The 18837-nt window shown below is 39.6% G+C and overlaps 1 protein-coding gene across 1 annotated transcript in view; it reads left to right on the top strand.

Annotated features, from left to right (window-relative positions):
- The window catches only part of CUBN (cubilin), a 284271-nt gene that overhangs the window by 132302 nt on the left and 133132 nt on the right, over positions 1 to 18837 (top strand). Inside the window, exons 30-31 of the mRNA XM_074192929.1 lie at positions 2160 to 2334; positions 4694 to 4863. Coding sequence (XP_074049030.1) covers positions 2160 to 2334; positions 4694 to 4863 — 345 coding nt within the window. The remainder of the gene's footprint in view (positions 1 to 2159; positions 2335 to 4693; positions 4864 to 18837) is intronic.

Here is an 18837-nt window from a genome sequence, read left to right as displayed (position 1 = left end):
AACCCCTCAGAATACTCTAGTGATCAGAGTGAACAGAGGGGTAGCTAGTGCCTTGGAAATGCTTAAATGCTTAAATATTGGCTAAAATGAATTCTACCATGGAATTTCAGAGTTGGAAGGGGCTTCGAGCTCACACATTAATAAGAATCTCATCAGCAGCATAGAGGCAATCATCTAGTCTTTTTTGTGAAAACCTGCTATCAGCTTTCCCTAATGAAGCAAAGCTCCTTATAGACTTTCCGCCTCACTCTTCTACAGCTGCTGCCCTTGTGCAGCTTTGGCAGATGTCCATGATTTTATCCCTACATCTAGCAGAGCAAGGACACCCATAGAAAATGGGAAAGTGTATTTTGAATCAAGAGGATAGATGATTCATTTCAGCCCATTCCAACCATTTGCACCACTCTCTATGGGAAAGGCTAAAGAAACCTCCTCCTTCTCCCTCAGAACTGGCCTTTTGATGGGATACAGGAGGCCATACAAACATCAACTCCTTCTAAAGAAACTGAGCTTCAAGTTGTCTGCCTGCTTCCTCCCTCTGCCATTACTGTCCTCATATAGAGCCCTCATGGGAACAGCAGGGGCATTCATCTGGGCCCTTCCAGAAAGACTGGAAGGAACTGAGGAGACAAAGGAGTCCTTGTAGATTCAAGTGATGCTTTCTCAAGAGCCTTCTTATTGCTCTTTATTCTCATCTATTTGCAAATGCTAGCTGAGCTGCACTTCCTAGAGCTCCACAAGCCTTTATCAGCATCTTCCAGGAAGCTCAAGTATATAGGAGTAATCCTTATTCATACAGAGGCAGCATCTCTAATGGAAAGAACACAAGACTCCAAGCCAAAGGCTTGAGGTCTCACCCTGTAAGCTATGTGATGTGTCATTTCATATCTGGATTTTACTTTTCTCATCTGTAAATGAACTCTAACTTTTATGGTTTTTGACCGCAGAAGTTTCTTTGGCCTGAAGTTTCCAATTAACTTGAATTTAAACACTTGATTATGAACTTCTAGCTGGCTCCGTGATCCAATCTAAGTATTCTTATCTCCCTTGTACCTCTTGGCTATGGTCAAACATTCATTAGGCTTCACTTGTTTGTATGATCTCATAAAATCCATCTTCTTTCCTTCTATAAGTTCATTGAAATTAAGGCATTGAAGCTATGGAAATATTAATTCAAGGGGAAAAATTTTGAACCTTAGAGCACAGATAAAAGCAGGGATGGATGGAACATAAAGGGGGTACAATTAGTGACTTTAGAGTTAGAGAGTAGGGTGTAAACACTGACTACTTGTATAACAGGGACAGAGGTACCTGGAGGATGGGAAAAAAATGAAAGAGGCATAGAAAGGCACTTAAGATCAACCTCACCTACTTTACAGATGGATTTTTTTCAGTTTCTGGTCCTATGTATCTCCCTGTTTGTTGAAGGTTGCTGCAATTAATGAAATATCACAAGCTCTAGAACCAAAGAGCCATCTTAGACATCCTCTTGTCAGAAAATAGGTATAAATAGACAAATCTGATATATTCCAGTTTCAGAAAAATTGAATAGAAATGGAGAATTCATGGGTTGGGAATATTTTGTCCATGTAATTCTCTCTGAGGAAGTTTTTATGTATCTATGCGCACACATGTATGTATAAACACATGTTCAAGAGTTTTAGAAATTCAAAACTCTTATCTATCTTGCTTGTGGGAAAAAAACAGTTTATGAATAGTAGCAAGGAGGGAGGGAGGGAGGGAGGGAGAGAGAGAGAGAGAGAGAGAGAGAGAGAGAGAGAGAGAGAGAGAGAGAGAGAGAAAGAGAATATCTTCTCTAAAGTTCTATTCGCTGCCCTTAATTTGGGAAATGGAGCCCTCCTAACTAATTCCTATCATGCGTGCTGATAGTTTAGGAAAGCATACATTTCTCAAAAATTCAATTTGTTTGTATTCTGGAGCAGGAGAATACCTTTGAAAGTGTAGAGTTGTGTTCAGAGTTCATCCATTCAGGATTTTTTAAAAATGATAATAAAATAGTCCAGTGAAACTTAAAGCTTCCAGACTGCTCAGAACTAGGACTTGGGAGCTAATGTTAATACAAATGGATCAAGGGATGGGTAGCAACTGCTTCAATAGATCTTTTAATTGAGGCCTTTTCTTTCTGTTATCCATTCCAGGTCTATGGTGGTTCTGATTTTCATTCTCCTAGGCTGGTTCAGTTGTGTACTTCCAAATCAACGCAGGACCCCCTGCAGGTGTCAAGCGCAGGAAATTCAGTGATAGTTCGATTTAAGACTGACCGCAGCATCAATGGAAGAGGTTTCAATGCCTCATGGCAAGAGATCCCTGGAGGTAAGTCTTTCAAAATTCAAAAACCATTAGATAACACATCTCCCACTAAGCTCTTATGAAAGGTTCAATTAATAAAGCTTATTCATATTCATTGAAGAAAACATACCATCTCCCACTTTCCACTTCCTCATGCTCAACCTTAGATGTGAAAGCAATCTGCACAGCTTCTCTGGTATATATTTTGCCATAGAATTAGCTCACAGGTAATTCCCTTTTTGGAGTATTAATTAGTTTTGGACCTCATCCTATGAAAATTCATTCTATGATGGTCCAATTGTCTTGGTTAATAGAGTTCAGCTCTAGGCACCCTATCTTGAGGACATTGCCAAACTGGAGAACATCTTGAGGAGGGCAGGCAGGAAGGTGGCAAGAGAGATGATGGAAGGTAATCTGAGAGAGGAAGGCACTAGCAGCAAGGAAAAATTGCAGGAAGTGAGGTTTGGAGCAGCTAAGGAGTAGAAGTGAGGAGGGAGAGCATTTCAGGTTGAGGACATAGCTAATGCCAAAGCGTGGAAAGAGGAAATGGGGTATCATGTCCAAGGAATAGCAAATAGACCAGTGAAACTTGATTACAATGTGTGTAAATGAACAAGCATCATCTCTATAAGAAGACTGGTAAGGTAGAAGGGACCAGACCACGAAGAACTTGGAAGTACCAAAGTACTTAAACCTGAGTGTATATAGGGAACCATTAGAGCTCATTTTACAGGAGTTTTTGCTGAGTAGTGATCCCATCTAGCTTTCGAAAAATCACCTTGGCAGCAGAAGGGATGATGGATTGATGTGGGAGAGAACTAAAATATACAGCCTCATTCTATCATTTCTTTCATCTTTGTCCTCTTCCCCCCCTCCCCGTCCCCCTCCTCCCCCTCCCTCTCTTCCTCCTCCTCCTTCTACCTTTTTTCTTTGCCTTCTGCCTCTTCTTCATCCACTTCCTCTTCCTCCCTTTTCTTCTGTCTCTTCTTCCTTCTTTTTCTCTTCCTTTTTCATCATCATCATCATCATCATCATCATCAATAATCAATAAACATTTATTAAGCACTTACCATGTGACAGACAGTATGCTAAGCATTGAGGGGTCACAAAAAGAGGCAAAAGACAGTCCCTACCCCTCAAGGAGTTTACAACCTAATGGAGGAGATAATATACAAACAAATATATAAAAAGCAAATTACAGGAAATAATTGGAAAAGAGAGAGAGAGAGCACTAGAATTAAGAAGGGTTGGAGAAGGCTTCCTATTGAAGGTGGAATTTTAGTTGGAACTTAAAAGAGATATGGAAGTATAAGTGATACAATTTACCAAAGATTAAGCTTCCTGAGTTCAGATCTGGCCTCAAACTTAATAGTTGTGGGACCCTGTGCACATCATTTAATCCTGGTCTCAGTTTTCTCATCTATAAATTGGGCTAGAGAAGAAAATGGCAAGTAGCTTCAGTATATCTGCCAAGAAAAATCCCAAATGAAGACTTGGACATAACTAAAAGATAAATAAACAACAACCCTCCCCTCCCCACACATTCATTCTCTCTCTCTCTCTCTCTCTCTCTCTCTCTCTCTCTCTCTCTCTCTCTCCCCTCTCTCTTTCTCAAGTCTGTCTCCATAAATACTTATATACACATATAAAATCATATATATAAGATTGTCTTTAGTAAACATATGTAAGATTCCTGTTGTGTACAGAGCACTGTACTTGCTATTAGAGTAATATAAAATAAGAAACTCTCTCTGCCCTCAAAGACTTATAATTTAATAGGATTATATGAGAAAACACACCTGACTAAATGACATAGTTTATATATGCATCACAGATGGGAGCTTCGCAAAGAAAGAAGAGCATTGAGCTGTGAGGCAAGGGGAGTCTATGTATATCGGTGGTGTTTGAGTTGTGTTTGGAAGTAAGTTGGGTATTCCAGGTATAAGAAGTCTCCTCTTCTTTTGAATGCAGTGAACTAAGGTCAATCTGGAGGACTTAGACCATCTAAATTAGCTGTGTTCATGGAGAAAGAATAATTAGTATTAATATTTCACATTTTAAAAGATAACAAAGAAAAATTTGATTAAAAGTATATTTTGCTTTGATCACAGAAAATACTTCCCTGGATATAATTTTTATCCCTTTTCCTTCAGTATTTAAGTTATTTCAGTTCTTTTATTTTTCTTGTTCTTGCAAAGATTCAATTGAGTGGGAAATCATTCACATAATTCACTTCATTGGACATTCAATAAAGTAACATTTTAAAAGAGATTTTATAATTGCCAAAGCAATGGGGCATGTTCATCTAGGACTAAGATGAAAAGCAGAGAAGTTAATACATGGGAAATTCTTCTCGTGGATTGGTTGGATTTCTGTCTTACAGGTTGTGGGGGAGTTTTCCAGGCTTCCAGTGGAGAAATCCATTCTCCAAACTATCCCCGTTCCTACCAGAGGAACACAGATTGTTCCTGGATTATTCAAGTGGACAGAAACCATCACATCCTTTTTAACTTCACAGACATTGATTTTGAGCTCCAGGATGCGTGTCTCACTGTAAGTGGCGAGTGCTCCAGGCATGATCACTAACAAATGCTAATACTAATGGGAACAGATGGACTGATTTCTCCCACACATCCACAGCATTCTCTTGTTTGTTCTTATGTGAGATGAAAGGCATTCACTGAGTGCTTTTTACCATTTACCATATTTTCAATTCTTAGATTTTTCTGCACCATTTGAAATCTGCTCTCTAAAAACTAAGATCTATGACTGCTTGTGCCTAGTTTTTCTTGCCTTCACTATCCCAAATTCAAAGTCTGAGGGGTTATTTCCACCAAGGTTCCCATCATGTCCACCCCAGCAATAAATTCTTATGAGAATTAAAACAAATTATCTAAAAAAATTAATGTAGTTGCCCAGATATTTCCTATATCACTTTAAAGACAAACACAAGGTCAATAATAAAAGGACAAATGCAAAAGAATGACATGTTTCGGTCAAAAGAGTGTCAGCAAAACACAAGTTCAGAATAAGGAGAAGTTGGTGAGGAAAGTAAAGGCCAGCAAAGATGGCGGTGTTTGTGGAGCCAGATTCAAGACAAGAGGAGGATAAAAGAAGGGTTAGGACCTCCCCAGAAAAAGCAGAGCAGCTGTTTTCTACTTTATTCTGATTTTTCTTCCAAGGAAGATGATTTTTGTACTAGAAAATACAGAAAAAAATACAGTTCATAGAGAGTTTATATTCAAGAAAGGTAAAGGATGTACCTTTGATGAGCTCATCACCAGGTCCAGAATTGCTATATCCCTGTGTACTGAAAGAAATGGTGGAAATGGCAGCTGAGCCACTGTCGGGAATATCTGAAAGATGGTAGAAAATGGGGCAGGGACTCTGGTGACAAAGGTGAGGACATGTCATGCAACTTTTCAAAACAAAGGGGAAGAAAATGGAATTCAAAAACCCCATGCAAGTAAATTTACTTGGATTCCTGGATGTGTGACAGTTCTGACAAATCGGGAGATTGGCCTGCTTTAGTAGGATGAAATTGATTAGGGATCAATGTAAATTGGCTTGAGGCAAGGAAACTTTTCTGATCATGAGAGCTTTTCAGACATGCTACAGTTTGCCTCAAAGGTCGAAGGTCACATCAAGTGAAGGCTGAATCCTCCGTCTCCAATAGCATACGGGGGCTTAGACTCAATAGCTTCAGAGATTCTGAGGTTCTGTGAAGATATTTATCATTGAAGTAAGGGAGAGCACCCTGATGATGGATCTGTAACCCCTCGTCTTGCATTATTTTTTCATGTCACTTTTTTAACATGGTGCTCTCTGTTAGTCGGCTTTTGATGGAAGAAAAAGATGGTGAGAGTGATATGGAACAGGGAACATTATAAACAAAAGATAACAAAGCAATGGTACCTATGTCATTGTGGCTGTCATGCAGATGACAGAGTTGACTTACTTTGCTTGGTCAAAAAGGAGAAATGTATAGACGTTGCAAAGAAGCAAATTTAAGTTCCATCTTCACAGCAACTCTGAGAAATAGGTTATTGTCCCCTGTTTTACAGTTGAAGAAACTGAGGCAGAGGTTAATAACTGCCTAGGGTCACAAAGCTAGTAAATGTTGGAGACATTGACTAATAGTTATAGCAAGAGTTCTTAATTTGGGGTCACTGACTTTATTTTTAAAAATATTTTGATAACTATTTTGATATATATTATATATTGACATATTATATCCTATATGTTTATTATATAGTATATATATATATATATAATTCTATGTATTTAATTTTATGCAATAAAACATTATTCTGAGCATGAGTCCATTGGCTCCAACAGACTGCCAAAGGGGTCCATGGCATAAACAAAAAAAGGTTAGAGCTCTCCAGAAATGATGAGATGCTTTGCAGATAGGGGGAGTCTTCAAGCACAGACTTGTTGGAAATGCTTTAGTGGGGATTCTTGATTACACAGATCAAGATGTTCCTTTTAGGTCCCATAATCTATGATTCACTGGGGCTGATCAGGAGAAGGGGTGGAGGACACCTAGGCACCTCATAGTATCACATTGGTACTTGATGGAGAGCAAGGTAAGAAAGAACCTGTTAGACATCTCAAACTCAATGTCCTCTAGTCTTTCTTTGGGGGAGGGGGAGTTGCAAGGCAATGGGGTTAAGTGACCTACCCCAGGTCATACAGCTAAGTAAGTTTTAAGTTCTGAGGTCGGCTTTGAATGCAGGTCCTCCTGACTCTAGGGCCCCTGTTCTATCCACTGTGCCCATCCAGCTCCCCCTGTCCTCCAGTCTTAAGCTCAACACATCCAAAGTGAACTTTTTATCTTCCTCTCCCCAGACCCTTCCCCTCTTTCCCATCCAAACTACCTTATTTCTCTTCCCAACCGTTCAGGCTCACAACCTTGTCTCATTGTCTCTCACCCCCATCCCCACTCCATGGCTGACCTGTGGATTTCACCTTTACAGTGATTCTCAAATATGCCTCCTCTCTCCCCGATAGTATCCCCCATCCAGTGAAGACCCCCATGCCTCTCTGCTAGACCACTGCACTAGCCCGCTGGTGGCTCTACCTCCCCCCAAGGCTCTGCCCACTTTACTTGGTCCTTCATTCAGCCTTCAAAGTAATTTTCCTAAAGCACAACTACAATCTTTTCAACCCTCTACTCAGAGAACACCAGTGACTCTTGTGTGACTTTTCGGATGACATTTGAAATCTTCCCTTGGGCATCCAAAGCCCCTTCTTAACTTGGCCAACCACAACTCTCCGGTCTGCTTCCACCTTACACACCACAGGTACCTTTTGGTCCAGTGATACTGGCTGCTTTTTTGTCCCTTGAATTAGATATTTCACATTCAGCTCCAGGTCTTTTCATTGGCCCATCTGATGTCTAAAATGTTCTTCCTCCTCTCTGCCTCCCAGGTGCCCTGCCTCCCTTCAAGACTCAGGTAAAACCCCACCTTCCACAGGAAGTCTTCCTTCTAGTGCCTTCCTTCCTGGGATTACTTCCTATTTATCCTTGTCCACAGTTTGTGATGTCTCAGACTGTGAGCTCCTCAAGGGCAGGGATTGTCTTTTGTCTTTCTTTGAATCCCCACAACTTATCATAGTGTCTGGCAAGTAGTAGAATGCTTATTGACAGATTGATCTGAGTGGACTGGTGAGAACACACAAAGACAAGCTTCTCCTGCTTCATGATTAGCAGTGGCTGGACCTGGAACGATCCCTGGCCAGGATTTTTGTGCATTCTGCATTAGTGCTCCCCTGGGCTCATGGGCTGAGCCTTTTTTTCACTTATAAAGTTTAGAAACAGACCCCAGGAGAGTCTTTGTATTGACTCTCCTGGCTCAGCTGGGAGTCCGGCTTCAAATTGTAGCTAGTTTATTCTCTGGCCATGCCTAGAGAAGGAGAAAACTAGACATTGAGACGCTCCTCATTTCTACCAAGCCAGATGGGTGACGAGAAAAGGCCTGAGTTTAGGTTTCTGGATGCGAAAAACCAAATAAAGTCCAATAATTTTCACAATATTTATGCAATCGGTTGTAGGTGAAGCCAACCATTTATATTGGGGACCTTCAAGCAGCATGTTTGGTCTTGTTGCCTAGACAGTCAATGTGAGATTCTTTAGTTAGAGCCATCATAGTCAAACACCAAGGAAGCTGCCAATTTTCTTTTGAATGTAACTCATTTGAGTTGGTCATTATTAATAGTAAATAAGTCCTGACTGTCTGAAATAAAAAAGTAACTTTTAAGCTAGCTGGGAATGAAAAATGGCTTGATATGGGTGTTATTTCTTCACTTGAGGGAGTTAGTGACACAGATTCCTCTCTAGACAGGTAAACTGAGTCACAGAAAGTTGTGACTCTGGGATCCACAGTCAGTGTAAAAGCTAAGAAACTGAGGGACTTTCAAGTCTGAATCCTGAACTAGTATTAGTCATATTTCAGGTGAGCAATTCACTTAAACTTTCTAAGCATCAGTTTTCTCATCTATAAAAAAGTTACCTCTAATACTAGTTCTAAGGATTGTTGATGATAATATCAGTAATGATAATAAAAGTTGGCATGTTTATAGTGCTTTAAAACATGCAAAATTCTTTACATATGGGATCTCATTTGGTCCTCACAACAAACCAATAAGATAGGTACTATTGTTATTCTCAGCTTACAAATGGGGAAACTGAAGTAGGAGTTAAGTGACTGGCCCTGGGTAAAAAAAAAAAACCAAAAGAAGCCAGAAAATGTGTGAAGCAGGATTATAACTCAGGTATTCCTGATTCCAAGTCTAGTTCTCCATCCACTACATTATAATATTAATTTTTATAATAAAAAACTAATAATTATTATTGTTACCACTTTAAGGCAACTATCTCATTTGGGCAGCCCGATAATACTGTGAAAGGTCAGGAAGAATTATATTCAACCCTTTCTCCAACACTTAGTTGTTGTATGACCTTAGCCAAGTCATTTAACTTCTTTCAGCCTCAATTTCCTTCTTTGTAAAATGGGCATAATAATGAAACCTCCCTCACAAAGTTGTTGTGGGACTCAAATGAGGTAATATATGTCAATCATGTTGCTGCAACCCTGAGGTCATTATTATCAAATCGTAATGATTATTATCACCTACAACCTATGTTGGGAGGCTCTATTATTAGCCCCATTTTACATGTAAGGAAACTAAGTCTGAAAAGTTTAAATGACTTGCAGAGGGTTACATGGGTTTCAGGCAGAATTAGAATTCAAGTTGTGTGTATGTGTGTGTGTGTGTGTGTGTGTGTGTTCAACACTTTGTAAATCTTTAAAGCATTATATAAATGTCAGCTTGTATTTACTACTACTACTACTACTACTATTTTTACTGCTGCAGCTACTGCTACTACTACTGTTACTACTGCTGTTGCCACTGCTACTGCTTCTGCTACTACCACTACCACTACCACCACCACTACTACTACTACTGCTGCTGCTTTTGCTGTTGCCACTACCGCTACTAATATTATTACTGCTGCTTCTGCTACTACTGTTCCTACTACTGCTGCTAATACTACTCTACTACCACCACCACTACTGCTAGTTACTGAAGTCTTCTTTGCATATCAGATATCCCATGAAAAAGCAGTGGCTGCCAATCAAGAAACCTTGACTCTAGTTCAACCCCTACCAAAAGCTAGTAAGAGAAACCTGGGCCATGTCACAGAACCTTCTTGATTTAGACTTTCTTCATCTATAAAATGGGGGGGGGGGGTGACTTAACCGATTTCTTAAGAATCCTTCCAGCTCCCAAAAGAAACAGGTATCTTTGTCAGGGTCATAATTTGAGCCAGCTAAAACTTGGTAGTCCTTCCTAAATTACCTTTTGATTTGCAGAGATAAGAAATGGGAAACAAAGACACTTCAAGAATTACCTCTGGGGCAGCTAGGTGGCACTGTGGATAGAGCACTGGCCCTGGAGTCAGGAGTACCTGAGTTCAAATCCGACCTCAGACACTTAATAATTACCTAGCTGTGTGGCCTTGGGCAAGCTGCTTAACCCCATTACCTTGCTAAAAAAAAAAGGATCCCCACTCCCCTCATGTCATCTTTGGTTACTTTTCCTCTAGCTCTACTCTTAAGGGACAGGGTGTCAGAAATGGGACAGTGAAGTTCTTGTGCGTCTTGCTCATTCACACACTCACTCTTTTCATCCCCCTGAGCCTTGCTGAATCCAAGTGCAGTCTGGTTCCACAAATGTTGACTGGGTGTTGTACTGGGGAACAGGGATATATAGTGAGACTGCAGAGACCTGTGGTTCATTAGGTGTGGGAACACTACATCTTCTTGGAGAACCAACTTGTAGAGAATTTTCGGTATCTTAGAAATCCCCTTCTCCAGGAATAGAGTATAGAAAGATACAAACAAATCAATTCCTATTCTGGAGGAACTTCCATTATCACAAATACCTTGTTCACTCTATCACACAAACTAAAATAAGGTGGATTTCCTGAATGCTATTGATCTGAAGGGGATTTTATCTGAAAGCTTTATTTCTATACTAACTTAAAATGACTTTGGGGCATAGATGTGGCTGCTCTCCCATGTGGAATGTAAATAGCTTCAGGCTATCTCTAACAGCATAATTTAAAGTCCATAGGACTCCAGGAGTGATGAGACCCCTCTTGTTGGGGAGTATTGGTTGTATCAGCACATAGAAATAGTTAGCCAGTATTTTCCTTTCCACAGAAACTAAGTATGAAAGTGACTTAGCTGCCAGCTTCATTGCTAATTTAGAGCCTTTTCTCCTACTTTCCAAAATCATTCAGCTCACTGTGGGAAGATTATTGAAGAAGCAGGCAGAGGAGCAGAGGTCCCAGGAGGACCACAGCATGCTCTTCGCTCCGCACAATGCAATATCTGCCTTCTGTCATATTAGGAGAGAACAGGGACAGAACAGGCTCAAACTGGACCACAAATCACATCTTGTCTCTGCTCTTTGATGAGGCTGCATTTGGAGGCCTTTCTGTGAACAGCATTGACTCTTTCAGGTTTTGAAGGCCATTCGAGGAGGAAGGAAGCCAAATGTTTTACTTGTTCTGAAGGGAAAGGGAAGAAGTTTTATATTGTTATTCTTTCCTCCAGACAGCTGCATTGTCTGATGCTGTACAAAATGTCTGGCCCCAAGTGCAGGTGTGGAGGAGAGGCAAGGAAGATTGGGGTCCCTTGCAATGGCAAGTGATGAGGGATGGGTCTTCTCTGTCCTAAGGTTTGAGTGGGGACATGGAGAGTGGAGAGAAAAAAGGAGTAAATGTAGATTCACAGCCAAGTGTGACAGAGAATTTAACAAGAGAGATTTCACTTCAAATTGGTCAAATGTTGGAGGAAAACAAGGCCCTAAGAAAGCAACTGCTCCCCTCCCCAATCTGGCAAAAAAACAGCTATATTGAGTAATGCACTAGTTTCCGTCCTTCCTCACTTAGATTTATGACTTTAACAGGCTGGATAATTTCCTGAGAGGATTCCCCCCAACAATGACCCTTTCCTCTTAAATCCAGAAGCAGTTGTTATTTAAAAATCTGGGTTTTTTTTTATTCTTTAGCCAGAACATAGCTGCATTGTCATGTATCAATTGCACATCCTTCATTTTCTATGATTTTGCACTCTGGTAATTTATTATTTGCTTTGCCCATAGGAGCCCCTATGTTTGTTGAATTAAAATGCTTATTGAATCCAAAACTCTAGCAAAAACCACTGCTCCTCTGCATATTCCCAACTCCCTTCCTCCCTCACTTTTTTTTTTTTTTAGGTTTTTGCAAGGCAAATGTGGTTAAGTGGCTTGCCCAAGGCCACACAGCTAGGTAATTATTAAGTGTCTGAGGCTGCATTTGAACTCAGGGACTCCTGACTACAGAGCTGGTGCTCTATCCACTGTACCACCTAGCCACCCCTCCTACCTCACTTTCATACGTTGGGTCAGGAGGTGTGCGTGGCCATGGAGCTAGACATGATAGGAGTTCCAAGCTGGGACTTGCAGGAGAACAGGAGACTGCTGGGGATGAGCTAGCAAAGAGCCATCACATATTAGAGGAAAGGAAACTGGGAAAGGGAGGGCCAGAAGAGCTCTGTCTCCTTGCGCCCTAGGCAGAATTGAGGTTAGGCTCCCTGGTTGGATACTCTAGGTTTATTTGTTGATATGAGAAATTCCGCTGTCTCTAGCACATTCCTCAGAAGCAGCCAGGCTGGACATCTCATATGTGATCATCTGAATGGAATTGATAAAGGCATTATGCAATTTGAAATCTATAGGAGTCCAATATACAGATTTGCCTGAAATCTAACTTAATATTTTGATGCTATTTAGGGAGTGCTGTCCTACCTTGGGGGACAGGAGAATGCCAAGACATTCCTAGATCTATTATTATCTCTTACAATAGACAAATCTTCTTATCTTCTTAGTGCCTCTGTTTCTCCCTCTTAAGGCAAAGGAAATTAAATTTGCCAACTATTTTTCTCCCTGGCTTGTGTGAGATTAATGAGATATTGTAAAAGGGCTCAAAGCATGGAATCATAATATAATAAGCAGTTTTCCTTTAGGCTCACAACAAAAAAAAAGTGAAGAAAGAGTTTAAAGATGGGAGCACATCTTCTAACAATAAGATTTAGGGCTAGAAAGGACTTGGACTTTGGGTTTTTTAACTCTAAGGGCTCTGAACTTGGTATTATGGATCTCTTAGGCCATCTGCTGAAGCCTATGGACCCTCAGAATAATGTTTTTAAAGGCATAAAATACAATACATTGGATTTCAAAGGAAATCAATTCTACCTCAGATTACAACCCCTGTGTTAAGTCATCTTAGCCATCCCCTTCATTTTACAAATGAAGAAACTTCAGTTTAAGGGAGAGAATCCTGACTTCAGGGAGGGAATCTATTCAAAATCTTCCTTGGACATTTACTACCTATGACTTTGCACAAACCATTCCCTGAGCCTCAGTTTCCTCATGTGTAGAGTGAGGGAATTAGACCAGGGGACCACTATAGTTCCTACTAATTCTAATCTTATGATTTGCCTAAGGTTGTTAATCACAAGACTCTAGATGAACTATGTATCTCTATTGTGTTTTTTTTAGATATATGGACTTCAATGTGATTTTTATTAGCTATGAATAATGTGAAATTTCCTTCCTTTTTTGGCCTGAAAGTTGGCAAGAGGCTGAGCAAAAAAGTAATCATTTTTGAAACTGTGTTCTGCAAGGCTTAGGTGGACAGAACTCCCATTGTCTAGAGAAAATAACAGGGTGGAAATCAGGAGATGGTGGAACTGGGCTTCAGGGTAATGGACGTTTGTCCTGTGCTCTGGTTTATACTAATTTTAACCTCTATGCAAAGTTGTTTATATTCCCCATCTGCACACTGAAGCACAGCAAATACGAATGAAGAAAACTGATATTTTGTGAAGGGGCAAGTGCAACGCCTTTGCAAACAATCTCAGACCCAGGAAAGGGAGACTCAGAAGAGGTGATGGTTGCCAGAAATGTGATTAAAATAAAATATGACCAAGGAAGCTCTGGCCATGTGCTCGGAGACCTTAAGTAAGTTTGTACCACCCTCTCTGGAAGATGATTGTGAGTCATCTAATCTTGTTGAGGTTTTTGGGAAAGGGAAAAGGAGAAGCAGTGGGCAGTAGGGCTATGTCCTGCATTAGTGCCAATGGGATTTTAATAAAAATAGCCAGAACATAAGCAGATGATTTCTTTAGTGCTCCTTGAAAAACCTATTGGGAAATCTCAACTTGTATGAATTTCTCAATAAATTCACTGAGATCCTAGAACTGAACCATAGGGCTACTAAAAAATACAAGCATTTTTGGGTTTTTTTTTTCAGGTTAACTGACTTGCCCAAGCTCACCCAAGATAGGTAATTATTAAGTGTCTGAAGTCAGATTTGAACTCAGGTCCTCCTGACTCCAGATCTGGTGCTCTATCCACTTTACCACCCAGCTGCTCCCAGATACAAGCATTAATATCAACCATGTTTTTTAATGACATAATTACCAATCCTGGCAATATAGGTTTTAATACAATTAAAACAAATTTTTAAAAATTCCATTATCCTTAAAGCAGTGTGCTATGGTAAGTAGAATGCTCCACTTGGAGTCAGAAAGTCCTGAATTCAAATTCCAACTCTTACACTGTTTGACCATGGGCAGGTCACTTAGCCCATCTGAACCTTTGTCTCTCTCTAAAACTTTAACTTATTGACAGATCGCTATCTGCATCAGTGAATAGATTTCCCCTCCAGGAGTTCTTGCACTAATGAAACCCCCCCACACACACACACACCACACCATTTACATTATGCATCATGATTTAATCTTGGAAAGCTACATCAGTTCCTGTCTCTGAGTAGGACTGTGAAAAGCTAAAACTATACTAATACTTATTGTCCTGCCCTAGGATTCATTTCATGTGTAGAACAACCAAACAATAAACATTCATTTGGCATTTTTTAAGCACTAGGAGTTTTGCAAAATACTTCACAATTATTATCACATTGGATTCTCACAGCAATCTAGGGAAGTAAATGCTATAATAAGGTAAACTGGTACTAGAAGCCTTCAGTTAATTTAATCTCTATGTTCCAGCATCTCCAGAGGTTCATCCTGTAATGCTATTTCTTCCTGAAAGGAGAACAGTTAAGGTTTCACATAGTAATTATCATAAACTTAAAATATCATGCACATTAACTGAGGTGGATTACTAAGTCCACTTATAATTAGTAGGTGCTTATAAGTCTTTGCAATAGTGAAACAACACCATCAAGTTTTTAGTGCACTATAAAAATTATGAATAGTCTAGCATGAGAAGAAATGCATATGAATTAGAGCAGGGCAGATTTAGGTTAGATATCAGGTGACAGTTAAAATCTGAAAGACAAAACAAAAAGGGGTTATCTAATTTACTTCAATGAATGACATTAAAAAAAAGGAAATATGTTCATCTAATTTATTGTTATAGACTCTAGAGCCATGGCAGACCTTGGGGGGATCTCATCCAGGAAAGTCAAACTCCAATAGAAATGGGATTCATTAATCCATACATAAGGATTTCCTTGAACTGTAGTTTTAAAATGGAATTTTAGTTGTTTCTTTCCTCATCTGTAATATGGGGAATCATACCCATTTCTCAGGCTGGTTGTGAAGATAAAATGAGATATATATGAAGTATTTTGCATACCTTAAAGTGATATATACATTCTAGGTATTGTGGTTGATGCTGTTATTAGAAATTCTACGTGCCTCATTCTCAGGAACACAGAGGTGGGTGATCCCAAGTTCTCCAATAACATTTCAAAAGATTTCAAGTTTCTGTAGATTCTACCAAAATAGAGAGGTTTCAAATACAAATGTAGTGATGGAATTCCTATAAAAATTCAATATAATTTTTTTTTATTTTTGTGAAAAATTGAGTGATTCCCCTAATTTTCAGGAAATTTGGAATGAAACCAACAAACACCAGTTTTTAAAAATGAAAATGTACTCATAGTCACATAGATTCTTATTTTGTCTGCACAAAAATCTTATATCTGAAGCTAAGGTATATAGTTTTTGTAGAGAATTACAAGACAGAAATAAAAATATGGTGTATTGGAAGAAGCAGATTTTGGAGGAAGAGAACCCAATTTTGCTTCTGGCTACCCATCTGATTTCCAGAAAGTCACATAATCTTTCTGGCTAACAGTTTCCTAAAATGAAGGGGCTGGCCTACATTTCCCTATTAGCTCTGAATCAGGGGCTGTTCACTTGTGTTCCACAGATCCCCAAGAGGCATATGGATAGATTTCAAGGGATCTATGAACTTGAGTTGGGGAAAAATAAATTTTTGTTTTCAGTATCCTTTAGCTGAAACTTAGCATTTCTTTCAATTATTTAAAATAATCATTTGGGAAAAAAAGGATCTTCATAGATTTCACTGGACCACCAAAGAGGTCCATAACACAGAAGAGAGATTAAGAACCACTACTCTATTTGGTAGAGATAGTAATTCAAATTTAGGGACAGCCAGCCAGGTTGTAAAGTAGATTGAGGGCTAGATCTGGAGTCAGGAAAACCTGTCCTGAGTTCAAATACTTCCTCAGACTCTTACTGGCTATGTGACTCACCTGTAAAATGGGAATAACCATGGCACCTACCTTGTAGGATTGTTGTCAGGACTGAATGAGATAAATTTGTAAAACACTTTACAAAACCTTATAACTCTCCATCCATCCATCCATCTATAGTGATAGTGGGGTAGTAGTAGTAATAATGGTGGCAGTGATAATAGTAGTAGTAGTAATAGAGTTGGTAGAAGTAGTGGTAGTAGTGATAGTGGTAGTAGTCGTAGTAGTAGTAGTCATAGTAGTAGTAGTAGTAGTAGTAGTAGTAGTAGTAGTAATAGTAGTAATAGTAGTAGTAGTAGTGATTGTGATAGTGGTAGTGTTAGTAGCAGCAGTTGTAATGTTACTTGATACTCATTAAAACCCTTTGAGCTAGGAACTTTATTATGCTCATTTGATGGATGGACTTAAAGAAGTTAAAAAAAATGACTTGCCCATTGGGGTCATACAGTAGGTAGGTCTCTGAGGGAAGGTTTGAATTCAGCTCCTTCTATGCAGTGCTGCCTTTGCTAGAAGTTTAGGTTTTAGGTTGGTTCCTTTTCTATTTTGACTCTACTAATTTTTAAACTTAGAATCACAGGCCTTGATGAAGAAGGGACCTCAAGGTTCCTTTAGTTCAACCCCTATCGAAAGTATCTGTCTTTTCTACAATATGCTCACAGCCAGATGGGGAGCTCGCTCTCAGTCAAGGCAGATGCTAAAGTCCTGCCCCCTCCTTGGTTTTGAGCCACCATCCCCTAGCTGGGAAAGTGAGATGATTGCACTAGTTAATGACAATGAGAGCCTCCAATTTTGTGGTTTCACTCTAAGATTCCATTGTATCCTCCCCACAAACCTAAGGTGAGACAGTGAGTCGGTGGTACAGGTAGGACTGAGGGGTGTGTGTGTGTGTGTGTGTGTGTGTGTGTGTGTGTGTGTGTGTGTGTGTGTGTGTGTTTGGAGAGGGCAGAAGACTGGAATCAGAAGACCTGGGTTCAAATCCCAGCTTTTCCAGGTATGAGCTGAATGGGCCTTGGAAGTCTCTTGGCTTTGCTGGGGCTATTTTTTTTTTAAAGTTATAAAATGAGTGAGTTGGACTCAGTGGCTGCCAAGTTTCCTCCAGCCTTAAATCTATACCCCTAACATTTGAACTGAAGTTCAAATTTGAAGGTATTCTGCCTTCAAATGTTTTCTTATTTTCACTTTATTTAAGGTCCCTGCCAATTGTAACATTCTCTGATTTATTTTTCAATTATATAGTTTATATTATATAGTTTTAATTATAATATATAATGAAAAATATTGCATATTTTATTTATATATTAGTAATCCTTACAAGAAACATGCTTAAAGTACAAGCATATTGATACTGTGATTATTCTTTAGATTCTTAAAAATATCACCTTCCTTCCCTTCTCTCTCTCTCTTTTTCTCTCTCTCCCACCCTTCCTTCCTTCTTTCCTCTCTCTTTCTTCTCCCTCTCTCTCCCTAACTCTCTCCCCCTTCCCCCTCTCTTTATTTTTGATTCATTTTGCTCTCTTTCTTATTCATGTATAAGCAAACATTCAAATACACATATAAAAATCCATACTCATCTAATATCACACTTAAACTATACAAATGCTTTAAACTATGCCACCTTTGCTAGTAGAAGGAAATGTTGGGAAGGCTGCCAAGGTTCCCCTTTCCTTGGCCCCTTCATTCTCTCATATTACAAGCCCCTGAGCTTCTCTTACCAGAGGCCTCATGGAGATGACGAAGTAGAAAATGTTTAATTCATGAATATCTGCTCTAAAGAATAGATAAATGAATGCAAGTCTTCTCACTTGCATTCTCTCTCTCTCTCTCTCTCTCTCTCTGCCTTTCTTTTTAAAACCCTCATTTCTCTCCTCTGGGGTAACATGTTTATCATGAGCATTTTGTTCTCCAGAAAGATGACTATTTAAATCATCAGTCACCCCTTTCAGTAGCCATGTAAGACATTTAAACTATAGATAATAAAATATTATTTTTATTATTGTTATTAGTTTGCTGCCCCAGATGCACATCAGATGGGGAACATATATGCCCAGGCTTCATGACAGGGAAAGCCTTCTCCAGTTCCTTGATCCCCTGTAACCCCTTGCAGCTCCCTGTATCCCCAATGCCTCAGCAGCTTGGTGATGATTTGCATACATCGTATCATATAGTTGTACCACTCTCAGGAAAAACAAAGAGAAGAGGGCAGAAAGTACGAGACAAGCCATGAAGGCTGGCACCTCTGATGGGAGAGATCTCTCTTTGTGGAAGGCATTTTGACACAGTTGCAATGGAGAGCCAAACTGCATTATTAGGGGAAGAATCAGGGCTTCGAGGCTTTCTTTGGTAGGATGTGGAGGAGTTAGATTATTAGACTTTTGCCTTCA

Source organism: Macrotis lagotis, chromosome 7, assembly GCF_037893015.1.
Source record: "Macrotis lagotis isolate mMagLag1 chromosome 7, bilby.v1.9.chrom.fasta, whole genome shotgun sequence".
In the NCBI taxonomy this organism is placed as follows: Eukaryota; Metazoa; Chordata; class Mammalia; order Peramelemorphia; family Peramelidae; genus Macrotis; species Macrotis lagotis.
This window is presented reverse-complemented; position numbering and strand designations above follow the sequence as displayed.